General features: G+C 37.3%; 3 protein-coding genes across 5 annotated transcripts; all 3 read left to right on the top strand.

Moving 5' to 3' along the window:
- The first annotated feature begins 156 nt into the window (after positions 1–156).
- Positions 157–3,819, top strand: LOC131022636 (thylakoid ADP,ATP carrier protein, chloroplastic). Its single transcript, XM_057952146.1, has 10 exons — positions 157–610; positions 1,023–1,079; positions 1,519–1,581; positions 1,702–1,758; positions 1,845–1,928; positions 2,122–2,190; positions 2,280–2,392; positions 2,488–2,657; positions 3,013–3,091; positions 3,334–3,819. The coding sequence occupies exons 1-10, from the start codon at positions 290–292 to the stop codon at positions 3,455–3,457; spliced, it is 1,137 nt and encodes a 378-aa protein (XP_057808129.1). The 5' UTR covers positions 157–289; the 3' UTR covers positions 3,458–3,819.
- Positions 3,820–5,138: 1,319 nt separating this feature from the next.
- Positions 5,139–9,913, top strand: LOC131022634 (protein root UVB sensitive 5). 3 transcript variants are annotated; one of them, XM_057952142.1, is made up of 16 exons: positions 5,139–5,402; positions 5,495–5,554; positions 5,902–6,059; positions 6,208–6,308; positions 6,675–6,733; positions 6,808–6,854; positions 6,932–7,010; positions 7,094–7,166; positions 7,309–7,398; positions 7,621–7,680; positions 7,778–7,891; positions 8,001–8,061; positions 8,132–8,250; positions 8,476–8,568; positions 8,639–8,888; positions 9,456–9,913. In XM_057952142.1, the coding sequence occupies exons 1-15, from the start codon at positions 5,266–5,268 to the stop codon at positions 8,885–8,887; spliced, it is 1,500 nt and encodes a 499-aa protein (XP_057808125.1). In that variant the 5' UTR covers positions 5,139–5,265; the 3' UTR covers position 8,888; positions 9,456–9,913. The 3 variants fall into 3 exon arrangements, with proteins under 3 accessions (XP_057808125.1, XP_057808126.1, XP_057808127.1); XM_057952144.1 differs by lacking the exon at positions 9,456–9,913 and having other exon boundaries at positions 5,305–5,402; positions 5,495–5,535; positions 8,639–9,033; XM_057952143.1 differs by lacking the exons at positions 7,778–7,891; positions 9,456–9,913 and having other exon boundaries at positions 8,639–9,033.
- A 128-nt stretch (positions 9,914–10,041) lies between these two features.
- LOC131022635 (cis-prenyltransferase 4, chloroplastic-like) lies at positions 10,042–12,247 on the top strand. Its single transcript, XM_057952145.1, has 3 exons — positions 10,042–10,768; positions 10,843–10,910; positions 11,237–12,247. The coding sequence occupies exons 1-3, from the start codon at positions 10,241–10,243 to the stop codon at positions 11,673–11,675; spliced, it is 1,035 nt and encodes a 344-aa protein (XP_057808128.1). The 5' UTR covers positions 10,042–10,240; the 3' UTR covers positions 11,676–12,247.
- Positions 12,248–26,625: the final 14,378 nt, after the last annotated feature.

Raw genomic sequence — 26,625 nt, 5'->3', positions numbered from 1 at the left:
CAAATTAGGTTGGATGAAGAAAATAGTAATATACTATTAAAAAAAGAACAAATGAAAAATTTGGTTGGCGCAAAATATTTTTCACACCAATCATCAATCTTTGATTAATCTTTTCAAGAAAAATTAAACAAATCTTTCGTTAATTCATAAAATATAATATAACGATGTACCTGACAAAACCGACAAGAGAAGAAATAGTGCAATATAAACCCCAACGCCCCTCTCTCTCTCTCTCTCTCGACACCTTATCTGAACAGAGGGAAACAGCGCTTAAACCCCTCTTCGAAAAATGAGCGATAATTCTCAAGCCACATTGAGATGGCGGGAAATTCCGGGGCTTGACCCGAACCGCTCGGGCGGGCTCCGCCTCCCCCAATGCAAAACCACACGGTTCGGCGATGGCAGAGGGCCTAATTTTGCTTGTATTTCGCTCGCCGAGAAGAGGGAGGAGAAGGAGTTCTCGCCGTCGTTCGATCAGATTCTGAAGCATCCACTCACTATGGTTGCATTGGTCCCCAAAGACGCCGCTCTCTTCGCCGCCGGGGCAATTGCCGGCGCCGCCGCCAAAACTGTCACCGCGCCGCTCGACCGCATCAAGCTTCTTATGCAGGTTCATTATCTATACATACTAATTTTTTCTTCTTTGAAAATTGAAACCAGAATTTGGGGGGAATTTCTTATTTGGTCAACGTCTTAGTTTCTCAGCTGAACTTGTGAATTTCCTTCCAGTATTTCGAAATTGTATTGTTTTTTTTTTCTGAATTACACACACATACAGAAAGGTACGCATATTGAGGGATTTATTCCTTTGTTTATTTGAAAGCATTTGTGAAGTGTTGAGTTTAAAATTGATTTGGCTGCCTACAGTGCTAAAGAATATATGCATGCCTGGAATCAGCTGGATGCCGATTAAAGAAACAAACAAATCTCTCATAATTATAAAGTCTAAATCTCGAATTCCAACATATTAAAAGCTCATAATGGTTTTGCTTATTCTTTTTTTTTCCCCTCATTTTATGCAGACTCATGGGCTCAGAGCTGGACAAGTAGGTGCGAAGAAGGGGATAGGTTTTGTTGAGGTATTCCGTTTGCATCTTTCTTGATGGTGATTATATTGGCTGCTTCTTTATCACTACTCCACTTCTAATTTTTAACTGGCAATTGGAATATTATTGCTTTTGTGACAATGCTTTTATAAGTTGAATAATGCTCTATTTTATTTATTTTTTTGTCTGTTTGCTTATAAGTGTTGGTGACCTTGAGAGCATTCAATAAAGTCTATTTTACCATAATCTTGATGTGAATCAGAACTGTTATGCAAATTTTCTTTTCTTTTAACTTTTCTTACTTGGTGGCATACAATATTAGCTCGCAGATTCTGTTATTTTGGTTATTTATGAGTTTCAGGCTTAAATCTATTTTATTCCATTTGCTTACATAGCAACATCCCTTGTTACCTTATCTGGCCATCTACTTTCTTGCTGTTACTATATTATTTATTTTGGAATTTTCATATAGGCTATCTCGTTGATCGGAAAGGAAGAAGGGCTGAAAGGTTACTGGAAAGGGAATCTCCCTCAGGTTTGATCCAGAAGAGCTACTCTATGTGGCTAAATATTTTGGATAAGATGAGGTCTATATTTAGTTTGGTTTAAAGTTCAATTAAAATGAGAATTTATTATTTGCTTTTCAATGGTGTAGGTGATCCGGATTATACCTTATAGCGCAGTTCAGCTTTTTGCCTATGAATCATACAAGGTATGTTGCAACTGTATCCCCAAAGAAGCATAGCATCATAGCACATGCAATGTTAGTGATGCAATTGTTGATTTCCCTTTCTTCAGAAACTTTTCCGGGGAAAGGATGGCGAACTCTCTCTACTTGGAAGATTAGCAGCAGGTGCTTGTGCTGGCATGACTTCAACTTTCGTAAGTTGAAAAAGAAATGGATGGACTTGATATTTAGCATTGTAAAAATTTCTCCTTTGGCAATTGCTGAATATTGTTATATGAAAAGTAATCTTGTGAACTCATTCGAGTTAAGAGTTAGAACGCCCGACAGAACTGCTTTTGCTATTTGCTGTGGGTATGCAGAGTTATCTCAGTTGCTATGTTTATCCAGGTTACATACCCGCTAGATGTCCTCCGTTTGAGGTTAGCTGTTGAACCTGGCTACAGAACTATGTCACAGGTAATACTACTTTCTCTATGTTGCTTTGTGCAAAGAGGATTCACTGTATGTGATGCAAAATCCCTTAATTCGTTTTCTACGCCTTGCAGGTTGCTGCAAACATGTTGAGAGAGGAAGGATTTGCATCGTTTTATAATGGTCTAGGACCTTCTCTTATTGGAATCGCACCTTATATTGCAGTGAACTTTTGCGTTTTTGACTTGTGAGCTTTACTAGTCCAGCAGTTTTTCTGGTTTGTTTGTGTTCTTTCACAATGAAACGGGTTTTCATACTTAAATCTGAATATCTGAATGACAGGGTGAAGAAGGCTCTTCCGGAAAAATATCAGAAGAGGACTGAAGTATCCATGGCGACGGCACTGGTGTCGGCTACTGTGGCCACTCTCATGTGCTATCCTTTGGACACAGTTAGAAGACAGATGCAAATGAAGGGTACCCCTTACGTAACAATCTTGGATGCCTTTCCAGGTAATGTTAATTACTTATACGAAAACATGTATGAATGAGGGCAGAATAATAACAATTTACTCGATTCTGGCCTCGTATCTTTGTTGTATAGGATGAGTTTGTGATGCTTTAAGCTGTTATTATGAAAGGGGGCTGTCTTATCCTACAAAATGTAACTGGATTTTTATTTTTCAAGAATATTAGAGCCAGCTTGGTCTTGCTTTTAAGCTATTGTATTTGCAATTGCAATTTGCCATCTAGGTGCCAATTTTATAGGTAAATTGGGTGTTCAGGCATTAGAATGTGATCTAGATATGCAACGAAGTTACATGCGCTCCAAGTTGCTAACAATCGCGACAACTTTTTTTTGAATCAGGTATCGTGGCTCGTGATGGTTTAGTGGGACTGTACAGAGGTTTCATCCCCAATGCATTAAAGACTCTACCCAACAGCAGGTTATTTTCTCTTTCTTCTCCGTCTATGTCTATACATTCCTCTTAATGACTGATGAGACCTTAGAATTTTCAAATGATGTTATTCCCTACCAAATCTCGTACAAAAAGGGATTAAATCAGAATAGCATGTTTCATTGAACTTAGTTGTCTGAAAATCGGCTTCTTCACGAGACATGTCATCCTCCCACGATCAAACTAATGCAGTTTGGCACTGATAGATTCCTTCTGTTTTTCTGTTGCAGCATAAGGCTTACTACATTCGACAGTGTGAAGCGTCTTATCGCAGCAGGGGAGAAAGAACTTCAAAGGATTATAGAGGAAAACCGCAAGAATGCAGATCAAAGTGCTAGCGACAACGGATCCTAGTTAGCTTGCTTCGGCATCCCTCGCGATGCAGAAACTTCAAGCTTTTTTGTTGAAGGAATTGAAGTTGAGATTGAGCTGTAGGTGATAACTATACAAACCAGGCTCCATTTTTTAGTAATACAATCCGGCTATAGTGAATTAGTATTAGATTATATGAAAATTTCACATTTATTGTTCTCATAGTGTAACTTCAAGTTGAAACTTGATAGTTTTTGCATTTTATGTTTCTTTTCATGTGGGACTGTGGGTATTATCATATAGGCATTTGTATTATCATATTATTTTTAGATCTTACATCCTCTCAACATTTACAATGTTGTTTCAATGATATACTGATATACGTAGTAAATATTTTCTAATGCTGTCCCATTGTAACATTGGCTATTCCATCACCATTGTCTATTTTCGTGAAGAGAAAATGATCAAGATTTATAAATTTAGTGTAAGGCTTAATTGAAATTATCAAAATAGGGGAATGTACACTAAATGCAACTAAATCGGGTGTATTTTTTGTTAGATTTGGATGAAACATTCATCTTTAAGTTTTAGGGGATTTTTATTCAAAATCAGTAAAAAATAAAATAAAAGAGCAAATTATATATGACCTTTGTGTAAAGGGTAATTTTATACATAGCCCCATTTTTTCTCACTATAGCCCTTTAATTAAAAAATGAATAATTATTTTTAATATATTTACTTTTTTTATCCTTACGTTTAATTTTAAAATTATGATATAATAAACCCTAGCAATTATAGCCCCCACTAACATCCAATTCCCAGATTCCGTTCATCAACATCCCATATCTACAATAACAAATTTTTCTCTTTCGATGAACAAAAAGAAAACATGATATTGTAATAACTTCACACAAATTAGAGGTTTGTCTACTCAATATCTTTTAGCATTTCAATATTCTCATTCATGTTTTATTCCTTCAAAATATATTCATTCAAATAAGAGGAAGTAAAACAAGGCATTCAACCAAGAATTATACAAAAAAAAAAAAATTAAAAATACTGCATTAAGTTGGATAAATGCTACTATTTCTTAATGTTCCTGTGATGTTTACATTGGAGTTGAGTATTTGAGAGTCGTCGCCTCTCCTCTGCAAGAAGCATGTGAAAGATAGTAATTAATTACCTCATATTTATATCTTAGTTTTATTTATTGAATTTGCAACATTAATTTGTTTTGGTTTGTGGGTATCAACGGTGCAACAATTGTGGACAAAGAGATGGAATTGGACAATCTATGAATCTATGGTTATTTTAGTGCAGACTGATTATATTTAAGTTATGAAGTGTGGGGAAAATGATGAGTAAATTCAAAATTTTCCAAGCGGACGGATAGAATGATTCTTGAATTATCAATGGAGGTTATACTTTTTTGATTTTTTTTTTATAAAAAGTTTTAAATATGAGGCTACAAGGATAAAATAGTAAATATATTAAATTTTTAATTAATTTTTTAAATAGGAGGGTATAGTGACAAAAAAGAGAGGCTATATATAAAATTGCCTTTTACAAAAAACAATTTAAAACTGATGGAATGGCTAAGCCCAAAATAGGCAAGCTTAACTGGTGGGCCTAAACAATTTACTAGCCTCCCTCACATTGGGCCCACCACTTTAAGGCGATGACAAATGTCTATTAAATAAATGTCTTTCTCCCAAAAAAAAAAAAAAAAAACAAACAAATTTCGAATAAATATCGACTCTTTCTCTCACCAGTCATCACCCATTCATTCTCAGGAGAAGACCATCCCGCTAAATTCAAGCGACAGCGAAAAGAAAAAGTTATAATTCAAAATGGCTTCCGCGCTGCGGTTGAGCTGCCAGAGCTTCAACTTTAGCTCCTGGCAGAGTCCGGCGAGAGTTGATCGGTTTCAGATTTTGTGCAGCAATCTACCCCATTCAGCCGGAGCAGGAGACTCACAATGTATAAAGTAAGATCATCTGCCTTCTGTTATTAGCGGCTTCGTTGCTCAGAAAACACACGATTCTAGCTTTTTTATACGCTTTTGCTGATTATTTGTAGGGAGGAAAATGAAGCGCGATTCGTTTTGCTGGAGAAATACGGTAATGGCACATCCAAACGGTAATTGCTACTTTCTATACAAGTTCTATTAAATTTAGGTTGTTTTTTGTTTAATTATTTTGCTTGCTACGAATTTTTGTATTTATGCTTAGCTTGAGCAATTATGTTATCAATGTTTTGTAATCTAGGTGAATTAGATCCTGTACACTATTCACTTTATATATGCATACATACAATCTGTACACACTCTCGCGTCTATGTGCAAATCTTCTCTAGATACCAGATTTGGTGTGGTTCATTATGTAATATTTAAAAGACCATGCTATTACATGAAAATTGTTTGCAAAGGGATCCTTTAGCTCAGGATTACAATTGTGATACACTACTTGTGTATTTTGTTGGTGCAGATTTATTTTAGAATCTGATCTGCAAATTAGAACCATTCTCGAGGATGGTTCGGCCCAAACTAATGTGATGCAAAACTCGGATGCTGTGGGAACTGACATTTACTTGTCTTGGCTTCCGAAAACAATCAAAGATTTTATCCTTCCAGCAGGTTTCCCAGGTTGTATACATTTCTTGCTAGTATTATTCATTTTGATGAAAAACTTGTGCTACTAGCCTACTAATGCATTTTCAGTTGAACCAGAAGTAATCTCCCAGCAATTCAGTTATTGACATGGTGCAATTTAATTCAAATCTTGTGTATGCAGATTCAGTGTCAGATGATTACTTGGAGTACATATTGCTCCAGTTCCCAACTAATGTTACAGGGTGGATATGTCATACACTGGTCACATCTACTCTTCTAAAGGCACGTGAAACTAACTCAAGCCGATAATTTAGCTTGGGTATGTTACATAGCAAAAAGCTAGTGTGCATACAGAAACTACTATTTGAATCTTCATTATTTTATATAGAAACTTGAAGGCTTTTATTGTTCCTTGGAGCCTGACATAGTGTATTATATTTTTGCCCGCTTCTCTTATGCAATTCTTGGGCCTACATTATATTTTTTCTCTTTACTGTGCTTAATTAAGTTTCTGGTCCTTTTGTTCTTAAAGCCATTTATGAGCTTTCCTTTTGAGTTGGGAATATGCTGACATAAATTATTTAAGCAACCTGTGCTAGCAAGGTTAGTACTCGATTATTGGTACTAAAATTTGCGGTAAAAATATAGGCTGTTGGAGTAGGCTCATTTTCAGGAACTACGGCTGCAGCTTCTGCTGCTGCTATTAGGTAATTGCTTGGATCCTTACTCAACTGTTGACTATACATACTCACTGTTGATGCCCATCTGTTTGTGTTCACAGATGGGTGTCAAAGGATGGCATTGGTGCTCTTGGCCGTTTATTCATTGGTCTGGCTATCTTACAGAACTCTAGAAAATCAATTTCATGAACATGCAAGTAATATTTTCTTTTATGTCATTGTCAGGTGGAAGGTTTGGTAACCTTTTTGATGATGATCCAAAACAATGGCGCTTATATGCAGATTTCGTTGGTAGTGCTGGGAGGTTTGACTCTTATGGATTCAATTGATAATACTTGTTTGTAGTAGGTCATGTCTTTGATGAGAAATATAATCCTTCCCTTGCAGCATCTTTGACCTCAGCACCCAGCTCTATCCTGCATACTTTTTACCTTTGGCATCACTAGGAAATCTTGCCAAGGTAAAGTTGCCAAATATAGGATATAAAAACATGTTAAATGAGATCGAGCAAGTACATCTTATACCGTTTTCATGAAGTCCAGAAGATTGTGAAAGTATGTCGAGAAATGAAGTGTTATTCAGTAATTTTTCTATTTCTGCAGGCGGTAGGGAGAGGTCTGAGAGATCCTTCATTCCGCGTGATCCAAAATCATTTTGCAATCTCTGGAAATCTGGGAGAAGTATCAGCCAAGGTGGACTATTAGCTTATTCCCTATTACCTTTGGCCGCGATGAGCTTTGCTTCAGAAATAGAAATTGTCTTGAGCATCAAACTATTATATAGATTCTGTGGTAATAACATAAAGGGACTATATTATGTAGGGAAATTTCTAAAATTTGGTCATGGCCTTTATTTGGGAGCTATTACTCTGATTCTGTGGTAATGTTGCTGACTTTTATGGTAAAAATTGGCAGGAGGAAGTGTGGGAAGTGGCTGCTGAGCTGGTTGGCCTTGCTTTAGGCATACTTGCTCTGGTATATTGAATCTTCACTGCTAAACAACATTTATCTGAACAAAATTCTCGGTTCACAACAATTATTTTTTGATAGCTTAATCAGAACCACAATTTAGGATACACCTGGTTTTTCATCTTCGTATCCTACATTGACATTCACGTGGCTTGGAGTGCGGCTTCTTCACCTCTGGTTCCGCTATCTGTCACTCTCAGTTCTGCGGTTTAACACGGTGCGATATGATTTTTTATCTGCTTTCTGAGAAGTGTATTGCACAATGTGCTAATATTCTCATAAAGAAGAAAACGTGTATTTGCTTAGCTATATCAGTTTTCTGACAGATAAATCTCAAGCGTGCACGGATATTGGTGAACTCGCATATTTCATGGCAAAAGATTCCTGGTAACATATGCTCTTCTATCAATTTTGACATTTTGTTCCAACAGTGCTGAATAAGTTTTCACTGGATCAGGAATCAGTGACTGTAACAAGATGGAAAATATATTGTTGTGGGAAAGATTTCTTAAACCAAAAATCACTTTTGGTGTGCCCTTGGAAGAGATGATTAATGGCAAGAAACCTGGCTCTCTGGTATGATATTTTCTTTATTATTTCATTCACTGTTCTAGTTTAATACACCGGCTGAATTCTGCAGTTTGTACTACAAAATACATAAATTCTATATTACTCTTTTTCTGTATGTATCATAATGTCGTAACATGCACAAAAATAAATAAACTTGAAGTAAATAGATATTTGCTCAGAAACATAGAACTGTTGAAATTTATTTATGTCATGCAAAGTCTTTCTGAACAGGTGAAGACACTTCTCAAACTCTACGCAGAGGAGAAATATTTTCTTGTGGTGAACCAACTCGGAACAGAATTTGAGATCTTTGTCTCGTACAAGGTATGGAATTCTGGAGTAACTACCAACCTGCATCTATCATATCAAATCTAATAAACCTGAATCCTTGCAGGAGGGAGCTACAAGTCTATCAGTCCTACGAAGTGTGTGGCAATCCTATTGGCTCCATCAAAATAGGAGTGAATCAGATGATGTCTTGAGCCAACTCGAGCAAAGCTTGATTGCATTAAACGATAGGTTTGATGATTTTGTGCTACAACTGGAAAGGACCGGATGGGAGACTAATCAGATATATCTCAAGGTGCCTAAGGAAATTACAATCCAAGAACAATCTCCAGCAGCGTCGTCGTCGTCCTCATAAGGTGACATATAAATAATGAGTCCTTTTGAATTACCACGGAAATATAGTAAGTTACTGCCTTGCTGTAACCTTCATGAGTTCTAGAAATTTTGTAATGAAGAGAGATTTTATTACTTACTATAGTTGAAGACTTTCGCTGGCTGACTTGTTCTTGTCTCTCCGTTTATTCAAAAGAGTACGTAAACTCAGACAGGCAATTGAGATATACTGACGTACTGTCGCATGCTTTTCCTCCGTCCCACGAATCTTGACACATATTTCTTTTTGGACCGTCCCACGAATTTTGATACATTTCTAAATAAGGTAATAATTATTACTTTCTCTCTCCTACTTTATCACTTTTATACTTTATTAACTACACACTTAAAACACTAATCTACAACTCCTTAATTTCCGTACCGAAACCAAACGTGTCAAGATTCGTGGGACGGAGGGAGTATTAGATATAGTTAAATTTTAAACTATTGGAATGTTGGTAAATTTGTAATTAAATGACTGCAATGCAAGAAGGATTTGAATTTGTCTTTAATACTCTGTTTTGGAACTTCAATTTTTGGGGTAATGTTAGCACTATGGCGGGAGAGGTCGAGAATCCAAGGAATTCCATTCTACTATCCCACTCCTCCTCGTCACCAGCGCGGTCGAAGTTGATCAGAGCCTGTGGAAGACCGGATTCATGGCCGATTGTGGGCGCAATTGGGAAGTGAGCGTCGAGCGCATGGTGGTGTAGAATGCGCTCGACTGTTGATACGGTGGTGGGAGGTGAGGCAGAAAAGAAGGAATGAAAGCAAAAACGGGTAGAAGATAAGGGGTGAGGAGACGAGAAGAAAAGGGAAACAAGTAAAGAGAGAGTGTAAGACCTGAAATGAGTGATATGATAGGATTTAGGTTTAAATATGTAGTTTGATTAAGTTTTAGTTATCATCCAAAAAGAAACATGTTATGTGGTACGGTTCCTAAGGAAAACACAAACCATGAATAATGGAATGCAATGAGTAAGATTTATTTTATTTTTTGTAAGAAAAAGTTTGTTCGCGGCATTAGCTCACCTTTTAAAAGTTTTGTGCGTTAAGATGCTAATACTACAAATCATACGTTTTTTTATTTCTTTTTTTGGACTTAATTTTTAAATCATGGCACCAAACCATATGAACTACCTACCTTTTGTCATTATATTTACAAGGTCTATGGAAATTTTAATGCCTCAAAAAATGGATAATTTATTACTAGGCCAAAGGTTATTGTAAAGTAAAAAATAGTTAAACTACAAATATTTTAACTTATTTAAAATATGAAAAAGAAAAAGAAAAAAAGAAGACATAGTTGCCATCTTCATCGGCTGGCCACTCATTAATGGATCAGTTAAAACTCATAAAACTTCAAAAATCAGTGCCGCCTTCCAATTTTAGAAACCCTAAACTCCCGCCTTTCCAAAACCAACCGCGGCGGCAGCGAATGGCGTCTCTCCAACTCCGCCTCTCTTTCACCCCCTCGCCACTCAAGCTCCGGCAGCAGGTGCCGCGCCGCTCACTCGACCTCAAGCTGCCGCCGCGCGCGTTGTCTTCAGCCATCAAAGCCGCCACTGTAAACGGGCATCCCGGCGAGGACGCCTTGCTAAAGGGGACGACGGCGCCAGCTCAATTTTCCGGCGAAGATTCAGTTGCGCTGCCTGCGGGACTGCGGCGGGAGTCGATACCGAGGCACGTGGCGGTCATTATGGATGGGAACAGGAGGTGGGCCCGGATGAGGGGTTTTCCTGTCGGGTCGGGCTATGAGGCCGGAGTTCGGGCCTTGAGACGGATGGTGGAGCTCTGTTGCAAATTGGGGATAAAGGTTCTCACAGTCTTCGCCTTTTCTTCGGATAATTGGTTTCGTCCAAAGGTAAACAATGCGTCAAATTAACTTTTTTTTTTTAATTGAATTACTTTCAGTTTATTTGTTGATTTTTGTTATAGGTGGAGGTTGATGTCTTGATGGCATTGTTTGACAGAGGATTAAGAGAGGAACTCCAATATTTAGTGAGGTATCTACTGAAAAGAATAAATTTTAATATGTTGTGTTATCCGGTGAGCCACGTCAACTTTCCGGACCCAAAAAACGAATGGAGGGTATAATTGATACAAGATTGACAGTTCATGATTTATGGAAACATTTGTGAAAATAGTTAGGGGTTTAAAGTGATATTTACCCTTATTCTAAAGTATGGTCTAGGTTGTTTATACTATTTTTGTTTCAAAGATGTTATACATAGCAGGATTATATCAATCACAATCAGTACTATGATGTGTATTATGCATGGTGGCTGCCCTGCTGTTGATCGGTTAAATAATGCATTCATTTCCTTAACAGTGCAGATGTTAGGATTTCAATCATGGGGGACTCCTCTAAACTCTTCAATTCATTACAGGCATTGCTAGCCAATGCAATGGAAACTACCCAGAATAACTCAAGACTTCACCTCATTGTTGCAGTTAACTATAGTGGCCGGAGTGATGTTGTGCAAGCCTGCCAAAAGCTCGCGGTTGAAGTAAAGGATGGACTCATCGAGCCCGAGGATATCAATGAGTTTCTTGTTGAAAGGGAGCTTGGAACAAATTGTACTGATTTCCCTCATCCTGACTTGCTAATACGGACTAGTGGGGAGTTGAGAGTTAGTAATTTCTTACTATGGCAGTTGGCTCATACTGAACTATATTTCACTGATTCACTTTGGCCCGATTTTGGTGAAGACGAGTTCCTGCAGGCCTTAAGTTCCTTCCAAGAAAGGCAGAGGCGCTATGGTTGTTGAAGCTTTTAAGAGTTCAAAATTGTGTTGAGAGAGCTCCTGGAAATAACAGGCACTCTCTCTTGTGACGTAATGGGGCTGAATGATCTCGTTTCGTTTTACCAATTGACAAGACTTATAGTAACCCCCCATCATACAGCTTGCTCATGACACCTTTGAAGAGCTTTTGGTGCAGAAGCAATGAGCATCAGTGCTTTGTTGTGGTATTAGTTATGTGAATAGAATGATGCTAAATCTGCTTCTTAGGATTGAGTCATTGTTGAAGGAGCTTCAGTGCTTTCCCATTGCTATCTAGGAAATGAGTGGAACCCAAAATTCATTCATGTTTGAAATGAAAGCTCGATTGACTGCAGACGACGCGCTAATGAATTGTATATGCAGCTTGTTTAGAGTTCTTGAACTTCAATTATTTGGATCATTTTCAATCAGCATTTGTGACAGTGAAAATGGAGTGGTCCAGCTTGTTGAACAAGTGTTTTTGATCTATGAGAGGGTTAGTATGTCTCTGTCGCAGCCACCTACTAACCTTTTAGTGTAATTCTTTAGTTTCTGAATGAAGGATATTTTTATAGTAATTGGTATACGTATCCTATTTCATCCTCTCTCACCTCCTCGTTTTTTCGAAAATGGTCAACTCAAGTTGCTTCAAGGCTCAGCTGAATTTATATATAAATTGTTTGAACTTAATTACTCATTCCTTATGAGATATACAATTATATTCAGAAAATTCTGTTGTTTCTCTCCTTCTTTTTTTTTTTTCAGAACAGTAAACCGGAAATTGGGAGATATTGAAATATAAGTTCGGTTGAGAATGCGTGCCAACACGCATGATTAATTTAATAATTTTTATGAATAGACAATTTGGTCAGGGTTTAGATCCTATCCTGAAGGGACGCTATATTAATTGGATTAATTTATTCGTAAATTTTATTAATTTATTCATGTTCTTATTTCTCACGAAAAATAATAATTTCAATGGAATTACATTCTATTAAAATTATTATGGAGTAATAAATCTTATGAGTGATGCTATTTGGCCAATATTATATGAATGGCCATAATAGTTTTAACTAGTTTTACTGTTTTTACACATTATAAGTTTCTTCTTTTTTTTTGCAATTTTTTTTACTGTTAGAACAAATTAATAAAAAAATAGCTACAATGTGTTTTAATAAAATCAAATTAATTAAATTCTATTTTTATTTTGTACAATAAAATTTAAATATATGATTTTTTTTTTTGTCATATTATGAACGGCCATATTCGCAAATGGCATTAATGTAAATCTTGATTGAAAAGTGTGAATAAATAAAACTTATAAAATGCAATGGAAACTTTGGGACTGTGCTGCCAAGTAGGGGTTCAACTAAGAATTATTCGATTTTCAGTTTGAGATAAGTTCAAGAAACTGTTACTGCAATTTTATTTTAGGGCTAAGAGCACCCATATTGGTGGCCCCATCGCTCCGACTCGAGTCGATTGTGGCAATGAGTCAATCAATGGAGGAGAGGGAGAGCTCGAGTCCAGCGCATCTGGATGAATCCAGCTCATTCGCCTTTTTCCCCTATGCGTTCAATACACGCGTGAAAAAAAAAATACAAACCTGGAAGCTCAGCCACACAAAAAAAGGAGGAGAAATGGAGAAGAAAAAGAAGAAGCGATTTGGGCTGGGCTTTTAACATAAATGGGGTTTTGCTAGTCGGCTGAGCTTTTAAAATAATCTATTTAATTATTTAATTAAGTAATGGGCTTTAAAATCAGTGGGCTTTGGCTAAGTATTAAAATGTTTCATTTAATTATTTAATCATTTTAATTTCAGTTTTCTCAATTACTTTTTTTTAGTTTTCTTAATTACTTTAATTTTAATTAATCTAATTTTAAGTTTATGTAATTTTTAATTACTCCGTCCGTCCACCAAAAGTATGACACTGTTGTGCACATGTTTTAAGAAAATTGGTGGTGATTTTTTATGTAGTGGAGAAAGGGTCCCACCAAAATTTGAAATGAGTGGTTGAGATTGAATTAAGGATGATTTTTTTTTTTTTTTTTTGTAAATAAGGAGTGTTTGTAAGGATAAAATATAAGAAAAAGTGTTGGGGTCAGGTCTTAATATGGAAAGTGCTATACTTTTCGTGGACACCCAAAATAACAAAAGTGTCATACTTTTCGTGGACGGATGGAGTATGTCTTTTAATTTAGGCAATGTTAAATTAAATAAAAAGGATAAAATCAAAACTAATGGATATAAGTCAGTAGGAGGAGTCACCCCAATACATGACATTGACTCATAAGTGGTTCTGGATGTGGATAAGCCAGCAATTGACTCAACGAATGTGGATGCTCTAATTACCTGTAAATCCATAACGTTTTTTTGGAATTTGGAAATGGACCCATAACTTTTCTTTTTTGAACATGGACCCATAACTTTTTCTTATCTTTTATCTTTACAAACACCTTTTATTTACAAAAAAACCACCATCAGTTCAATTTCAACCCCTCATTTCAAAAATTGGCGGAACCCTTTCTCTATTACATAAAAATCACCACCAATTTTATTAAAGCATGTGCCCACTAAAAGTGCTATACTTTTGGTGGACGGAAGGAGTAGTATTTAGCTTAGTGATTGAATGTAACTATTGATCCAGATCTGAGAAATGGAGGAAAAACGAAAAAGAAATTAGGGAAGGAATTGTGATATTTCATTGATACAAAATTCTAGGTTAACAAGGGAATTATATACTAAGTGGTCCCAAAAGCAACAAAAGCAAAAAATGTCTCATACTGATAAACTAACATAAAATGAGTGCGAGTTTCCTATCTCTCTCTCTCTTCAGCCACGTGGAGAGCACAGTTGCTCTTCATCAAATTTTCTTTTTTTGATAGTTGACTCCTCTTGGTTAAAATCTCATTCTTAAATCTGAAAATTCCAGCACATCGTCTTCCTTAGAAAGCTCCAACCTTTCTTCCTCTTCTACCCAATAATCACAGGGCTCGTAACAATATTCCTCGCCAGCGAAAATCCTTGCCCACAAGGATCGAAAGATGGGAACTTGCATCAAAAATATTTTTCATCTTCCCAAGTGGCTAACTCAGTGCCTACATTCGACCATTGAATCAATAGCTGCGAAATCAAATCCTATTTCCTCACCATTGTGCGAGTGTCCAAATGGTCAAAGGCTCGATCTTGAACCTTCATTCAACGTCGGTATCAAGCAACTCCCCGACATGTACCACTTCTCTTCCCAAACACCGCTTAAGTAATGATACATGACAAAACTGGGTAAATCCGAGCAGACTCTGGTAGATCCAGTTTATAGGCTACTGTTCCCACTCTATCTAGGATTTTGTAAGGTCCATAGTAGCGAGTAGACAATTTTAGTGTGGGGTCTTCTTTAGGCAAATAGAGTTTTGCTCGAAAGGGTTAAAGCCTGAGATGAACTTGGTCTCCAACTTGAAATTCCATCTCCATTCTGTTCTGGTCGGCATAGAACTTCATCCTGCTTTGAGCCAGTATCAAGTATCTCGCAGTAATTGCGTGAACTCCTTTCTTTCAGTCATAACCACAATAGCTTCAGGGCTAGTGGAGTCCAAAAATGAGCCTAACCCCAATTGTGTAGGAGGAAAACTATACAATGCTTGAAATGATGTACACTTTAAGCTCGTATGGTAGTTGATATTGTACCAATACTCGACTAAGGGTAGCCACCTTAGCCATTGTCTAGGGGCAGAACTTGCCATACAACGGAGATAGTTTTCTAAAAATTGATTTAACCTTTCTATTTGCCCGTCGGTTTGTGGATGATACGCCAATGACATATCCAAAGAGGTCCCAATCAGTTTAAATAACTCCTTCCAGAACACACTCGTGAAAACCTTATCTCAATATGAAACTATACTGATAGGTGGACCATGGAGTTTATAGATGTTGTTTAGGAAATGTTTAGATGCAGACTGGGTTGTATAGGGATGAGATAGGGCAATGAAATGAACATATTTTGTGAACCAATATATCACTACTAGAATAACATCTTTGCCTCTTGACTTTGGAAGTCCTCCACAAAATTTGGAGAGATATGAGTTCAGGTTGTTTTGGGATTATGTAGCGGTTATAGAAGGTCTGGGTAAAAGGCCCCCATCAGACTTATTCCTCTGACATGTGTCACACTCTTTAACAAAGTTAATAACATCATATTTCATCTTTGTCCAATAAAAATGACTTTTAAGCTTCATGTAAGTACCATTAATCCCAGAATGTCCCCCATAGGTCGTGTCGTGCATCTCAGAAAGTATAGTAGCCCTCAGTAGGATCACATCCAATAACTAACCTCTTTTTGTTTCTGAGTAAGTCAACACTAAGTTGATATTCATCAATCATCATAGGCTTACTTATCAATAGATTTAGCTGCTAAAACTTTAGTGATAAAAGAATCACTCTGGTAACTCAATACCACCCTCTGGATCCAAATTGGAATAACTGCTGTGAGGGTAGAACAGTGTGTCTGTGATGGAGTGCACCTAGAGAGAGCATCTACAACTTTGTTCTCAAATCCCTTTTGATTAGGGATGGCAATCGGGTACGACGGGTACGGATAGTGACTATCCATACCCATACCCACGAACTAAATGGATAGTGGTTGCTAACCACGAAACTATCCATGGATATCAAATGGTATCCAAACCCGCTACCCGCGGATACCCGCTACCCGTCGGGTATCCGCGAACCCGCTATCCGACGGGTATCCGTCGCCCGCTATCTACCGGATACCCACTATCCGCCGGATACCCACGTAATAGAATTTAAATATAAATTTACAACAAATTTAGTAGAAAAAAAAAATCAACACAAATAGCATAGTTCAAATCCACAAAGAACAATGTTTAAATTCAAATTCACAAAGAACAATGTTCAAATTCATCAACTAAGATATAAAGTGCTAGCCCATAATCTCAAAATATATATTCAAAGCCCATATTTTATAGAATTTTTTGTGGATAATTGACGAATAATTGACGGGTATTTTTCGCGGGTAAACGGGTTTCGCGGGTATGGATAGTAAGTATCCAAACCCATACCCACGAACTAAATGGATAGTGAATTGCAACCACGAAACTATCCGTGGATATCAAATGGTATCCAAACCCACCCTAATGGGTTCGGGTTTTTGCGGATATCCGCTACCCGCGGGTAAATTGCCATCCCTACTTTTGATATTGTATTTCATATGTGAGCCCCAATAGTTTTGTTAACCACTTTTGCTGCAGAGGGTTTATGGTTTTTTGGTCCAAAAGATGCTTCAATGTTTGTTGATCTATCTTTATCACAAATTTCTGACCTTGTAAATAAGTTTTCCATCTTTGAACTGCCATAACCACTACCAAGAACTCTTTTTCATAAATGGAGAGAGCTTGATTTTAGGACATAGACTCTTACTCATGTAGGCTAAAGGTCTCTAATTCTGCATTAGAATGGGCCCGACCCCTTTGCCATTGGCATCTATCTCAAGCACAAAAGGTTGGCTAAAGTTTGGCAAAGCTAAAATTGGTGCAGTGGACATAGCTAGCTTGAGTTGCTGGAAAGTTGTTTGAGCCTCATCACCCCACTTAAAGTTGTTGTCTTTTTTCAGAAGATTAGTAAGAGGTCTACTGATTAAACCATATCATTTGACAAATTTCCTGTAGTACCATGTAAGCCCCAAAAACTGAGTTATTTTATAGTTTTGGGCACAGGACAATTTATCATGCTAGAATCTTATTGGGATTAGTTGCAACCCCCTTTGGAGTGATGACATGGCCTAAGTATTCAATCTTTTGCTGCCCAAAGTGGCATTTACTTCTTTTTACATAGAGGGTGTGTTGCCTTAAAAGTTCAAGCACCATTCGCAAGTGTAAAACATGTTCATCCCATGTTTTAATATAAACTAGTATATCATCAAAGAAAATTAGGACAAACTTTCTCAAGTAACATTGGAATACCCAATTCATCAGAGATTGGAAAGTTATCGGGTGGCAAAGCCCAAAAAGCATTACCAAAAATTCATAATGTCCTTGGTGTGTGTTGAATGCTGTGAGGTACCTATCTGAGGGAGTAACAAGAATCTGGAAGTACCATGACCTTAGGTCCAATTTAGAAAAGTATTGTGCTCCGAACAGCTCATCCAAAAGCTCATCAATGATGGAATTAAATAGTCATGTTTTACCGTGAGGGAATTTAAGTCTCTGTAATCAACACACATTTTCCATGTATTATCTTTCTTCTTCACCAATATAACTGGAGCAGCAAATGGGCTTCTACTATGTTGGATGATCCCATCCTCAATGATTCTTTCAATCTCATTTTATGACAATGTGATGTTCTGTATGGTTGTTGTTGTCTGGCTTCAATCGAATCTGATGTTCGACCCCTCTTTCAGGTGGCAGCCCTTGTGGCTCTTCAAAAACATCCTTGAACTCCTCTAGCAATGGATGTAGAGAATGTGACTCGGCAAATTGTTAGGCAGGCTGTGTCACTAGAAAAATTTCTTCTATATAATCCATGTTCTTATGTACGAGATTGTATAGACCTGCTTATGTGATCAAGTGACATTCACTACTGTTGGTAAGAGCCTGTAACTTCACCTTATGACCACCCTAATTAACTGTGACAGTCATCTTATGGTAGTCCAACTCAATTGGGGTATAATGTTTGAGCTAATCCCCTCCAAGTATTAGGCCATACCCTTCATTAGCCAAGATTATGGGTGAATAAGTGAATTGATGTCCCTGCACACTCCAACTAAAATCAACAGCCTTTTGTATGCTGATAAGTCTCTATCCATTAGCTACCTTCACCATAATAGGTTTAGCCCTTTCCAACCTGCTACCCAACCTCTTAAATGTCTGCTCTTGTAAGAAACTAAGGGTACAAACACTTGCAATTTATGCCTTACTACTTCACCCATAACCCTCATGGTTGTGCTTCCACCAGCCATCAGGGCACCCATAGACATTTGAATCTCTTCTATAGGTTCTGGATTAGCCCCCTGAATTTCCAATTCCACAAACTCTTCTTCCTATTGCTTTTGTTCTAACTTTTGTTAATCTATCATAGATATGTAGAACACTATGTGCTTGCATTGGTGTCCAAACACATAAGATTCATCACAATTGTAACATAACCCATTTTCTCTTCTTGTTGCCATTTCAGCCTTATTCAGTAACTTAATAGGAATTTTTGTAATGTTCTGAATATATAGTGGGGTTGGCTTAAATTCTGCTTTCCTGAAGGTAGTCCCCTGGCCTAAATGACACTTAGGAAGTGTTGCCCTGGACCTCCTTGCAATAGCTTCCAGAGTTTGTATCTACCTTTGCCCATTCTCAATTGCTTCTTGTAAGGTTCTGGGTTTGAAAAGTAACATGAAATTTTGCATTTCATCAGATAAGCCACTCAAAAAAATTGCTACAAAATAATCCTCCGAGTACTTAGTCTGGCTACTAATCAATAGACAAGCCCTCAACTCTTTGAATTTTTCCACATAGCTATCATAAGAGCTTGATTGTTTGAGATTTTTAAATTCAATAATAATTCTACCCTCATTTATATCCTAAAATCTGGCTGCCACAACCTGCAAGAACTGATCCCAACTAATATCTGAAACATTTTCAAACCCAAAATTCTGAAACCACTGCAGTCTTAGCAGAAGTAAGTTTAAAGTAGCTGTTACACTTAATGATCCAAGCCCTGGGATTGGATCCATTAAATTTAGGGAAATCCACCCTATGAAATGAATTACTAAAATGGGGGTACTTCAATCTCTGTTTATAGGAAGGGGGTGTGCGTTTGAAATGATTACCTTCTGACTGGTAATAATCAAATGGTGGTTATTCTAGAATGGACTCATCATCATGCGATGATTTTCTTTTGCCAAGATTCAGGAGCTGTAGTTTGATCTCTGCTAGGGTTTTGGATAAGTGTTCACACTTTTTATCAATTCCTTGCATCTTCTCCTCCACCCTTTTGATTAATAACATGAATCTGTTCATGCAATCTCTCTTAAGTAGCTGCTCGTCTCATTGTTTTTGCTTGTAATGTCTGATCCAGTTTCTTTTGTGCCTCTTGCAGATCCTTGAATCTTGTAACATCGGCCATTTGTTCTAGTAAAGATGCTCAAGTGCAAGAACCATGCTTTGAGATACCAAATGTAGTTAACCCAGTAGTAGATTTAGTGTAATAGTATTTAGCTTAGTGATTGAATGTAACTATTGATCTAGATCTGAGAAATGAGGGAAGAAAGAGGAAGAAATTAGGGAAGGAATTGTGATATTTCATTGATACATAATTCTAGGTCAAGGGAATTATATACTAAATGGTCCCGAAAGCAACAAAAGCAAAAAATATCTCATACTGATAAAATAACATAAAATAAGTGTAAGTTTCCTATCTCTATCTTCAGCCACGTAGAGAGCACAGTTGCTCTTCATCAATTTTTCCTTTTTTCATAGTTGACTCTTCTTGGTCAAAATTCCATTCTTGAATATTAAATTTCAGCTCGTCGTCTTCCTTAGAAAGTTCCAACCTTTCTTTCTTCTCTACCTCAATAATCACCAGGCTCATAACACAAACACACACAGAAATACATAAACACACAGCCTGCACGCTCGAGCAAAATCAGCACAATCCCACCCACGACGTGCCGATCAACGGCGAGACGCCGCCGCCATAGCCACGACCAACGACTCCTCCATTTCATCTCTATCCACCTCTATCTCTCACACATAGAACATGCATGGATTTTGGTTTGTTGTTGCAGAGAAGGAGAAAGAATCGGAGGACAACCGACCTTCTATGGCTCGTCTCCACCCTCCGGTGCTCGATTTGTATGCGGCGACGGTGATTGGGTGAATTTCGTAGGGGGCGCCGGCCTCTTGTGGCCCTGACGATTTCCTACCTCTCTCTCTCTCTCTCTCTCTCTCTCTCTCTCTCTCTCTCTCTTCCACTGTGTGTGTGTGTGTGTGTGTGTGAATAATAGGGGGCGCAAATGGTGGTGGTGGTGGCGGCAACGGCGGGTGGGGGCGGGGGGAATTAGTGTTTTGGGGTGGAGAAAGAGGGAAGACGCTAGGTAAGGGGGTTTTTGTTTATTTTTTATTATTATTTTTATATATTTTCCACATGTCATAAATGTGTCCAAGTATCATTTTCGACGGTCATCGTGTCATTTCTGGTTGCCTCTTTGCCTCTGTATCATTTTTCAACATTCAAGTAGAAAAAGATAGATCATTAAATAAATTTCAGATAAAAATAAAAGATAATGAATTCTGCCGTCGATTTTTTGAAAATAAGTGCAATTTTTTAAAATTTCAAAGAACATTATGTATTTTATAGGCAATTAGCCTTTTATTTTATCAAAGCATGTTGTATAGGAATAGGCATATATTTCTGCTGCTGGTTAGCATGCGTTACACGGTAGATATTTCATATTTGTGGTCTGAGTATGGCTGGGCCATCAAGGTTTGTCGGCTTTGATTAATTAATTATTAGTATTTTTTAATGTAATCGGTGCTAATTATTGGTTGTTGACATTTGAAGACTTAATTGAGTAAGTTGCACACAAATTAAATTTTTTCTACTTTACATCTTTTCAAATTCCATGTGTACTTCACAAGGGAAAGATATTGCATACACCAATCATAATAGACCTCGTATAACTAAATGAATAAATACATAGATATTAGATGTCACAGTGTAGAAGAAGAATATGTCGGCTGATTTTTGTATATTTCGAGATAATATATGAAAAGGTTAAGTATAATTTGTGGTCTAAATTTCGTTATTTTTTAGGAAAAATGAATTTTGCATGTGGTATTCTTATAACTGAAGTAGAAATTTAATTAACTTTGTAATTGCAATATTCTTCCATTTCAATTAATGTAACTTAACTAATTCATTGTATTTTCTGCACAAAAATTTGACAATTTTGTTCAGCTTTTTGATGTAGAATTGTCGATTGTGAGTCAAAATAAAATTTTATGCAAAATTTGAAAATAGTGAATAATTTATAATACAATTAAAATTATTTAAATTTGAATTGGTTCCTGGTCCTGGTCGGAGACCAATGTGTTCACGTCGGCATTCCAACAAAGAATAAAGATGTGCAATAATCCGACAAATTGAGTCAATTTTTTTACGTAGAATTTTCGAGTGTGAGCTAAAACAAAAATTTATGTAAATTTGAAAATTGTAAATAACTAGTAATGCTTTTTTCGTTCCACCTCAATTGACGTAGTTTTTTTTAGCATGATTATTAGAAATCGTAAGATTGTAGTGTAAAGTATGTATGTATATATTTAATGTAGTGAAAATTTATTATTCAAAAAGAAAACATGTAAAATTGAATGAGACGGCTCAAAAAGGAAACAAGGTCAAGTGAAGTGGGACAGATGAACTAAAAATTATACTCTCTACATCCTTAAAAATTATGGTCTTATTATCATATTGGTACGTCCTTGAAAATTTTGATTTTTTCTTATTTGAAAATAATCTCATAAATTTGCACTAATAAAAGATGTAATCCAAACTCACTATTTATAAAGTTGTGAGATCCAATTTCACTCAGAATGTAACTATCATTTTTTTTTTTTTTTTAATTCGCTTCATATCTTTATTGCACCATAGTTTATAGGGGACGTATGAAGTATTACTTAATAAAGTTTTTTTTTTTTTGAAAGTTATTTAATAAAGGTGTGGACCACGACCCCAATTAAAAATAATGGTGACCTCAGCTTGAGTGACAAATTCATCCTTTCGAGTCATAAATCTAAGTTAAATATGAGCAGGCAAAGTTTAGATAAACTAAGATAAGAGTCCAATAATGGAAGACAACTGCAGAAGAGGCCCCACCAAATAATAACGATCTTTGCATGGCGGAAACTTGCTCTCATATACAATACGCCGTCGTTTCGCAGCTATATTTGCATTAAAATTAAGAGTTAATATATAAAACTATCCACTTTCATATTGTAAAGATAAAAATTGTCCACTAAGATAAAAATGATAAAAACTGTCCACTTTTTAATTGAAAAGACAGAAATACCCCTTACTTTAAAATTTGAAAAAATGGCCACTCATTTCTCTCTCTTCACATTCACGTCACACTCTCTCTCTCTCCCTCTTCCTTTCCTTCTCGTCCTCGCCGCCGGTCCACAGTTGCCGCCCACCACCACCGCTACGCTGTTGTTCTGAGACGGAGGGAGCCGCGCACGCGGCAGCGTTGCTCCGCAAGTGCTGACGCGCGCTTCTGGCGCGGCACCTTTGACTCCGCTGCGCCGCCTCCCCCGGTCCGACGCTCCACCTTCCCCGGTCCGACGCGCCGCTTCCCTGGTTCGACGCTCCTTCGGAAGCCTCCCCCTCCGTTCGACCTTGGCGGTGGCTGCTGCTGCAATTTCCTGTGCTTCAGATCCGAGAATTGGGAGCGGATTCCGCCGTCGTCCGGAGAGGGCGAGGCGATTGGCTGGGAGGCAGCGGCGGCGGCGATGGCGATGGCGCGACGCCGACGATGGTGTGGCAGCTACGGCAAGGAGACGAGATAGAGAGATTTAGGGGAAGGCAGGTTGCACTACAAGAATTCAGAATTTTGGGGAAATCAATTGTATTCATCTTGATTCAGAATTTTACTTTCTCTTGTACTCAAAATTGGGATGGTTTGTTTATCTAAACCTCAATTCAATTTTACTTTCTTCAAGTAGTTTAATTGCAAGGACTTGAAATTGGGGAAAAGAGCAGGAAATTGGGGAATTTGTGGAAGAAGATGATGTGTGAATTAGTTTAGCTTGATGAATGAGAAATAGATGTGAAAAAACAGAGGAAATTTATTTCACTGATGTATAGTCAATTGATGGTAGATTGAGTTGTTGTATTTTGGTGTTGTACACCAATTTGATTGAGCTGTATAATTATTTTTTTAATGTTCTTAAATTCACAACCAAATTTATGAATTCACAATTTAATGTTCTTGAATTCACGACCACATTTATGAATTCACAACTAGATTTATGAATTCACAACCATGTCGATGAATTCACAACTTAATGTTCTTGAATTCACAACTAACTCGATGAATTCACAACTTAATATTCTTGAATTTACAACCAAATCTATAAATTCACAATCAAAATAAATTACAGTTTTAATTGTGAATTCAAACTTTAAAAACTCAAAGAACTTTAAAAACTCAAACTCACAACTACTTGAATTTACAACCAAAATAAATTCTAGTTGTGAATTCGACTGATTGTGAATTCACAATCAACATAAATCTGGTTGTGAATTAAATTTTGGTTGTGAATTCGTTTGTTGTGAATTCACAACCAAAAAATTCTAGTTGTGAATTAAATTTTGGTTGTGAATTCGACTGGTTGTGAATTAAATTTTGCATGTGAATTCGATTAGTTGTGAATTCACAAACAAAAAATTCTGGTTGTGAATTCGACTGGTTATGAATTCTCAATTCACAACCAGTGTGAATTCACAACCAAAATTTTTTGGTTGTGAATTCACACTGGTTGTGAATTGCGGGATTTTTTAAAGGAGTGATGTAAAGTGGATATTTTTTTTAATTTTTAATGTGAAGGGTATTTTGGTAACAGTGGACATTTTTTATGTTTTTTATTTTAGTGGACATTTTTTATCTTTACAATATGAAAGTGGCCATTTTAAAAATCCACTCTAAAATTAATTGAAGGTTTGATTTATATTGTGTGAGTGTCTTTTTGTCTTTTTATGTATTTTATAATAATAATTTTTTAAAAAAAATACGTGACTGAGCATTGTTGGAATAAATGGCTTAATTTGAATGAGTAATTAAATGCCAATTGGAAAAATAAGGAGTCTGGTGATTTATGCTTAATTTACTATATTTTTAAGGGTTTGTTTGTGCGTATTTTAAGATAATCTTCTGGAAATTGGTGCGTTTATGGTGTATTTTATGCTTTGCAGGAGATTTAGGCTTTCGAGATGAAAGAATGCAATTTTGGATGATTTTGGCGTTTTCTAGGTGTTTTGGTCTCCAGAGCAGAGAAATCATCATTCCTCTGGAAGACCAGAGAAATCAAAGCCCAGATCAGCGAAGTCGAAAGCCAGAGTAGAGAAACCAATCGCCAGAGAAATCAACATATCAGAGCAGAGGAGTCTCTAGTCAGAGGAGTCGAGGTCAGAGGAGTCGATGCCAGAGGAGTCGATGCTAGAGGATTCGCTTTCCCGCTGCCAGAGCGGAGGAATGCCAGAGCGGAGGTCCATTCCTCTGGCGATAGCAGAGAATTCACCGTTCCTCTGGCGAATGCCAGAGAGATCATCATTCCGCTGGCAAACCAGTTCTCTGGCGAGGTCAGAGAAATCACTCATTCCTCTGGCGTGACCCGTTACCCTGGTGACATCCATTCCTCTGGTGAGAGCTGCGAAGTTGGCAAAAGTGGGAGTATTTTCCGGAGCGCGCATCCAGCTGGAGAGTTGCCTTATTTCACATGATTCTATTACCTTTACAATTCTACTTTGCATGGCAACTTTCATGGTAATCCGAAGGAAATCTGAAGCTTATAAATAGGTCCTCTTTTGACCTATTCAGAACACCAACACCAACCCCCCGAACCCAAGCATTCATACTTTAGTTTTTAGCTTTAGATTTTTATTGTTTTCTAGTTTTCAAGGCTTGGATCAAGATTGAAGATTCAAGCCGCTACTTCAGTTTTCATTCAGTTTTTATATAATTCAGTTTTTACAATTGCGTTCTTTTTAATTATGTTTATGTTTGATTTTATTATGTCCAGCTAGTTCTTTTATTCTGAACCTAGGGTTTGTACATAGCTGATTGATTATGTGTTTTTGATTTGTTGATATCAATTTGCCCTCCAACTTGTGATTTATGATTCCTGGTGCTTAATTTCTTGTGAATTATTTGGCCAATAATTTACATGTCTAGCTGTTCAGTTTGAGTCTTGAATGCGATAATTGTTCAGCCGATTCAGGAATGCATGATATAGTGTTAGCCTTGAGTCTTGAATGCGATAGGTGAAGCTATAGGAAGCTATTCTTTATGTGCTATTTGGAGTTAATTTATTCCTTGGAGTCTTGAATGCGAAAAGGGATTTATCAATCTACGTTCATAGGTGGTCGTTAGAGACGCTTGTGAATAATATAGTGATCTTTCATCAGAGTTTGATTAAAATTGGTAATTGAATCAATAGGTTGAATGCATGTAGTTGATTAGTGAAAGTACATCCCTAGGGTCAGAGTTTTCCTTATATTTGAGTAGTAATCGTTATTTATATGCTCTTTAGTTTTTAGTTGATTAAATTTTAGTTCGTAATTCATCTTCATAATTGTTTGCCTGTCTACTGTTATAACCTGTTTAGGAGATAGATAAAGTCGTTTCGTTGTGTCAATCCCTGTGGATACGATATCTGGTTACTATTTCTGTGCTACAATTACACCGTGTTAGTTGCGGTATTTTGTGCTAATAATTTAGTGATCATCTGGCGCAGAGGAATCAAGTCTCCTCTGGCGAAACGATTCCTCTAGCGCCTCGACTCTGCTGACGTCTTGACTTCTCTGGTGTCTCGACTCCTCTGGCATCTTGACTTCTCTGGCGTCTTGACTTCTCTGGCATCTCGACTCCTCTGGCATCTCGATTCCTCTGGTGTCACGATTCCTCTGGTGTCTCGACTCCTCTGGTGTCTCGACTCCTCTGGCGTCTCGACTCCTCTGGTCTGCTCTGCGGACTCCTCTACTCTGGCACAACGACATCAGCTCTGGCGAGCTTAGCTCTGTTCTGGAGCGAATTTGGCTCTTTCATTGAGCGTCGTCGCGAGGAGTTTTGAGGAGCCTTTAGTTTTGATAAATGAAACGGTGGCTCGGGTAACATAGCACCGCGTGGAGAATTTGGGTGGATGAGGTTGCTGACGTGGCAGCGTTCAGACTGGTGAGGTG

Source organism: Salvia miltiorrhiza, chromosome 4 (assembly GCF_028751815.1).
Source record: "Salvia miltiorrhiza cultivar Shanhuang (shh) chromosome 4, IMPLAD_Smil_shh, whole genome shotgun sequence".
NCBI classification, from domain to species: domain Eukaryota; kingdom Viridiplantae; phylum Streptophyta; class Magnoliopsida; order Lamiales; family Lamiaceae; genus Salvia; species Salvia miltiorrhiza.
This window is presented reverse-complemented; position numbering and strand designations above follow the sequence as displayed.

Excerpts from the sequence above, each read along its gene's own strand:
- LOC131022636 (XM_057952146.1), top strand. The coding sequence starts at position 290 with ATGAGCGATAATTCTCAAGCCACATTGAGATGGCGGGAAATTCCGGGG. Across the intron at positions 1,080-1,518 it reads AGGGGATAGGTTTTGTTGAG|GCTATCTCGTTGATCGGAAA; the intron begins GTATTCCGTTTG and ends ATTTTCATATAG. Across the intron at positions 1,929-2,121 it reads CTGGCATGACTTCAACTTTC|GTTACATACCCGCTAGATGT; the intron begins GTAAGTTGAAAA and ends ATGTTTATCCAG.
- LOC131022634 (XM_057952142.1), top strand. The coding sequence starts at position 5,266 with ATGGCTTCCGCGCTGCGGTTGAGCTGCCAGAGCTTCAACTTTAGCTCC. Across the intron at positions 7,167-7,308 it reads CACTAGGAAATCTTGCCAAG|GCGGTAGGGAGAGGTCTGAG; the intron begins GTAAAGTTGCCA and ends CTATTTCTGCAG. Across the intron at positions 7,399-7,620 it reads TGGGAGAAGTATCAGCCAAG|GAGGAAGTGTGGGAAGTGGC; the intron begins GTGGACTATTAG and ends AAAAATTGGCAG.
- LOC131022635 (XM_057952145.1), top strand. The coding sequence starts at position 10,241 with ATGGATCAGTTAAAACTCATAAAACTTCAAAAATCAGTGCCGCCTTCC. Across the intron at positions 10,769-10,842 it reads ATAATTGGTTTCGTCCAAAG|GTGGAGGTTGATGTCTTGAT; the intron begins GTAAACAATGCG and ends TTTTTGTTATAG. Across the intron at positions 10,911-11,236 it reads GAACTCCAATATTTAGTGAG|TGCAGATGTTAGGATTTCAA; the intron begins GTATCTACTGAA and ends TTTCCTTAACAG.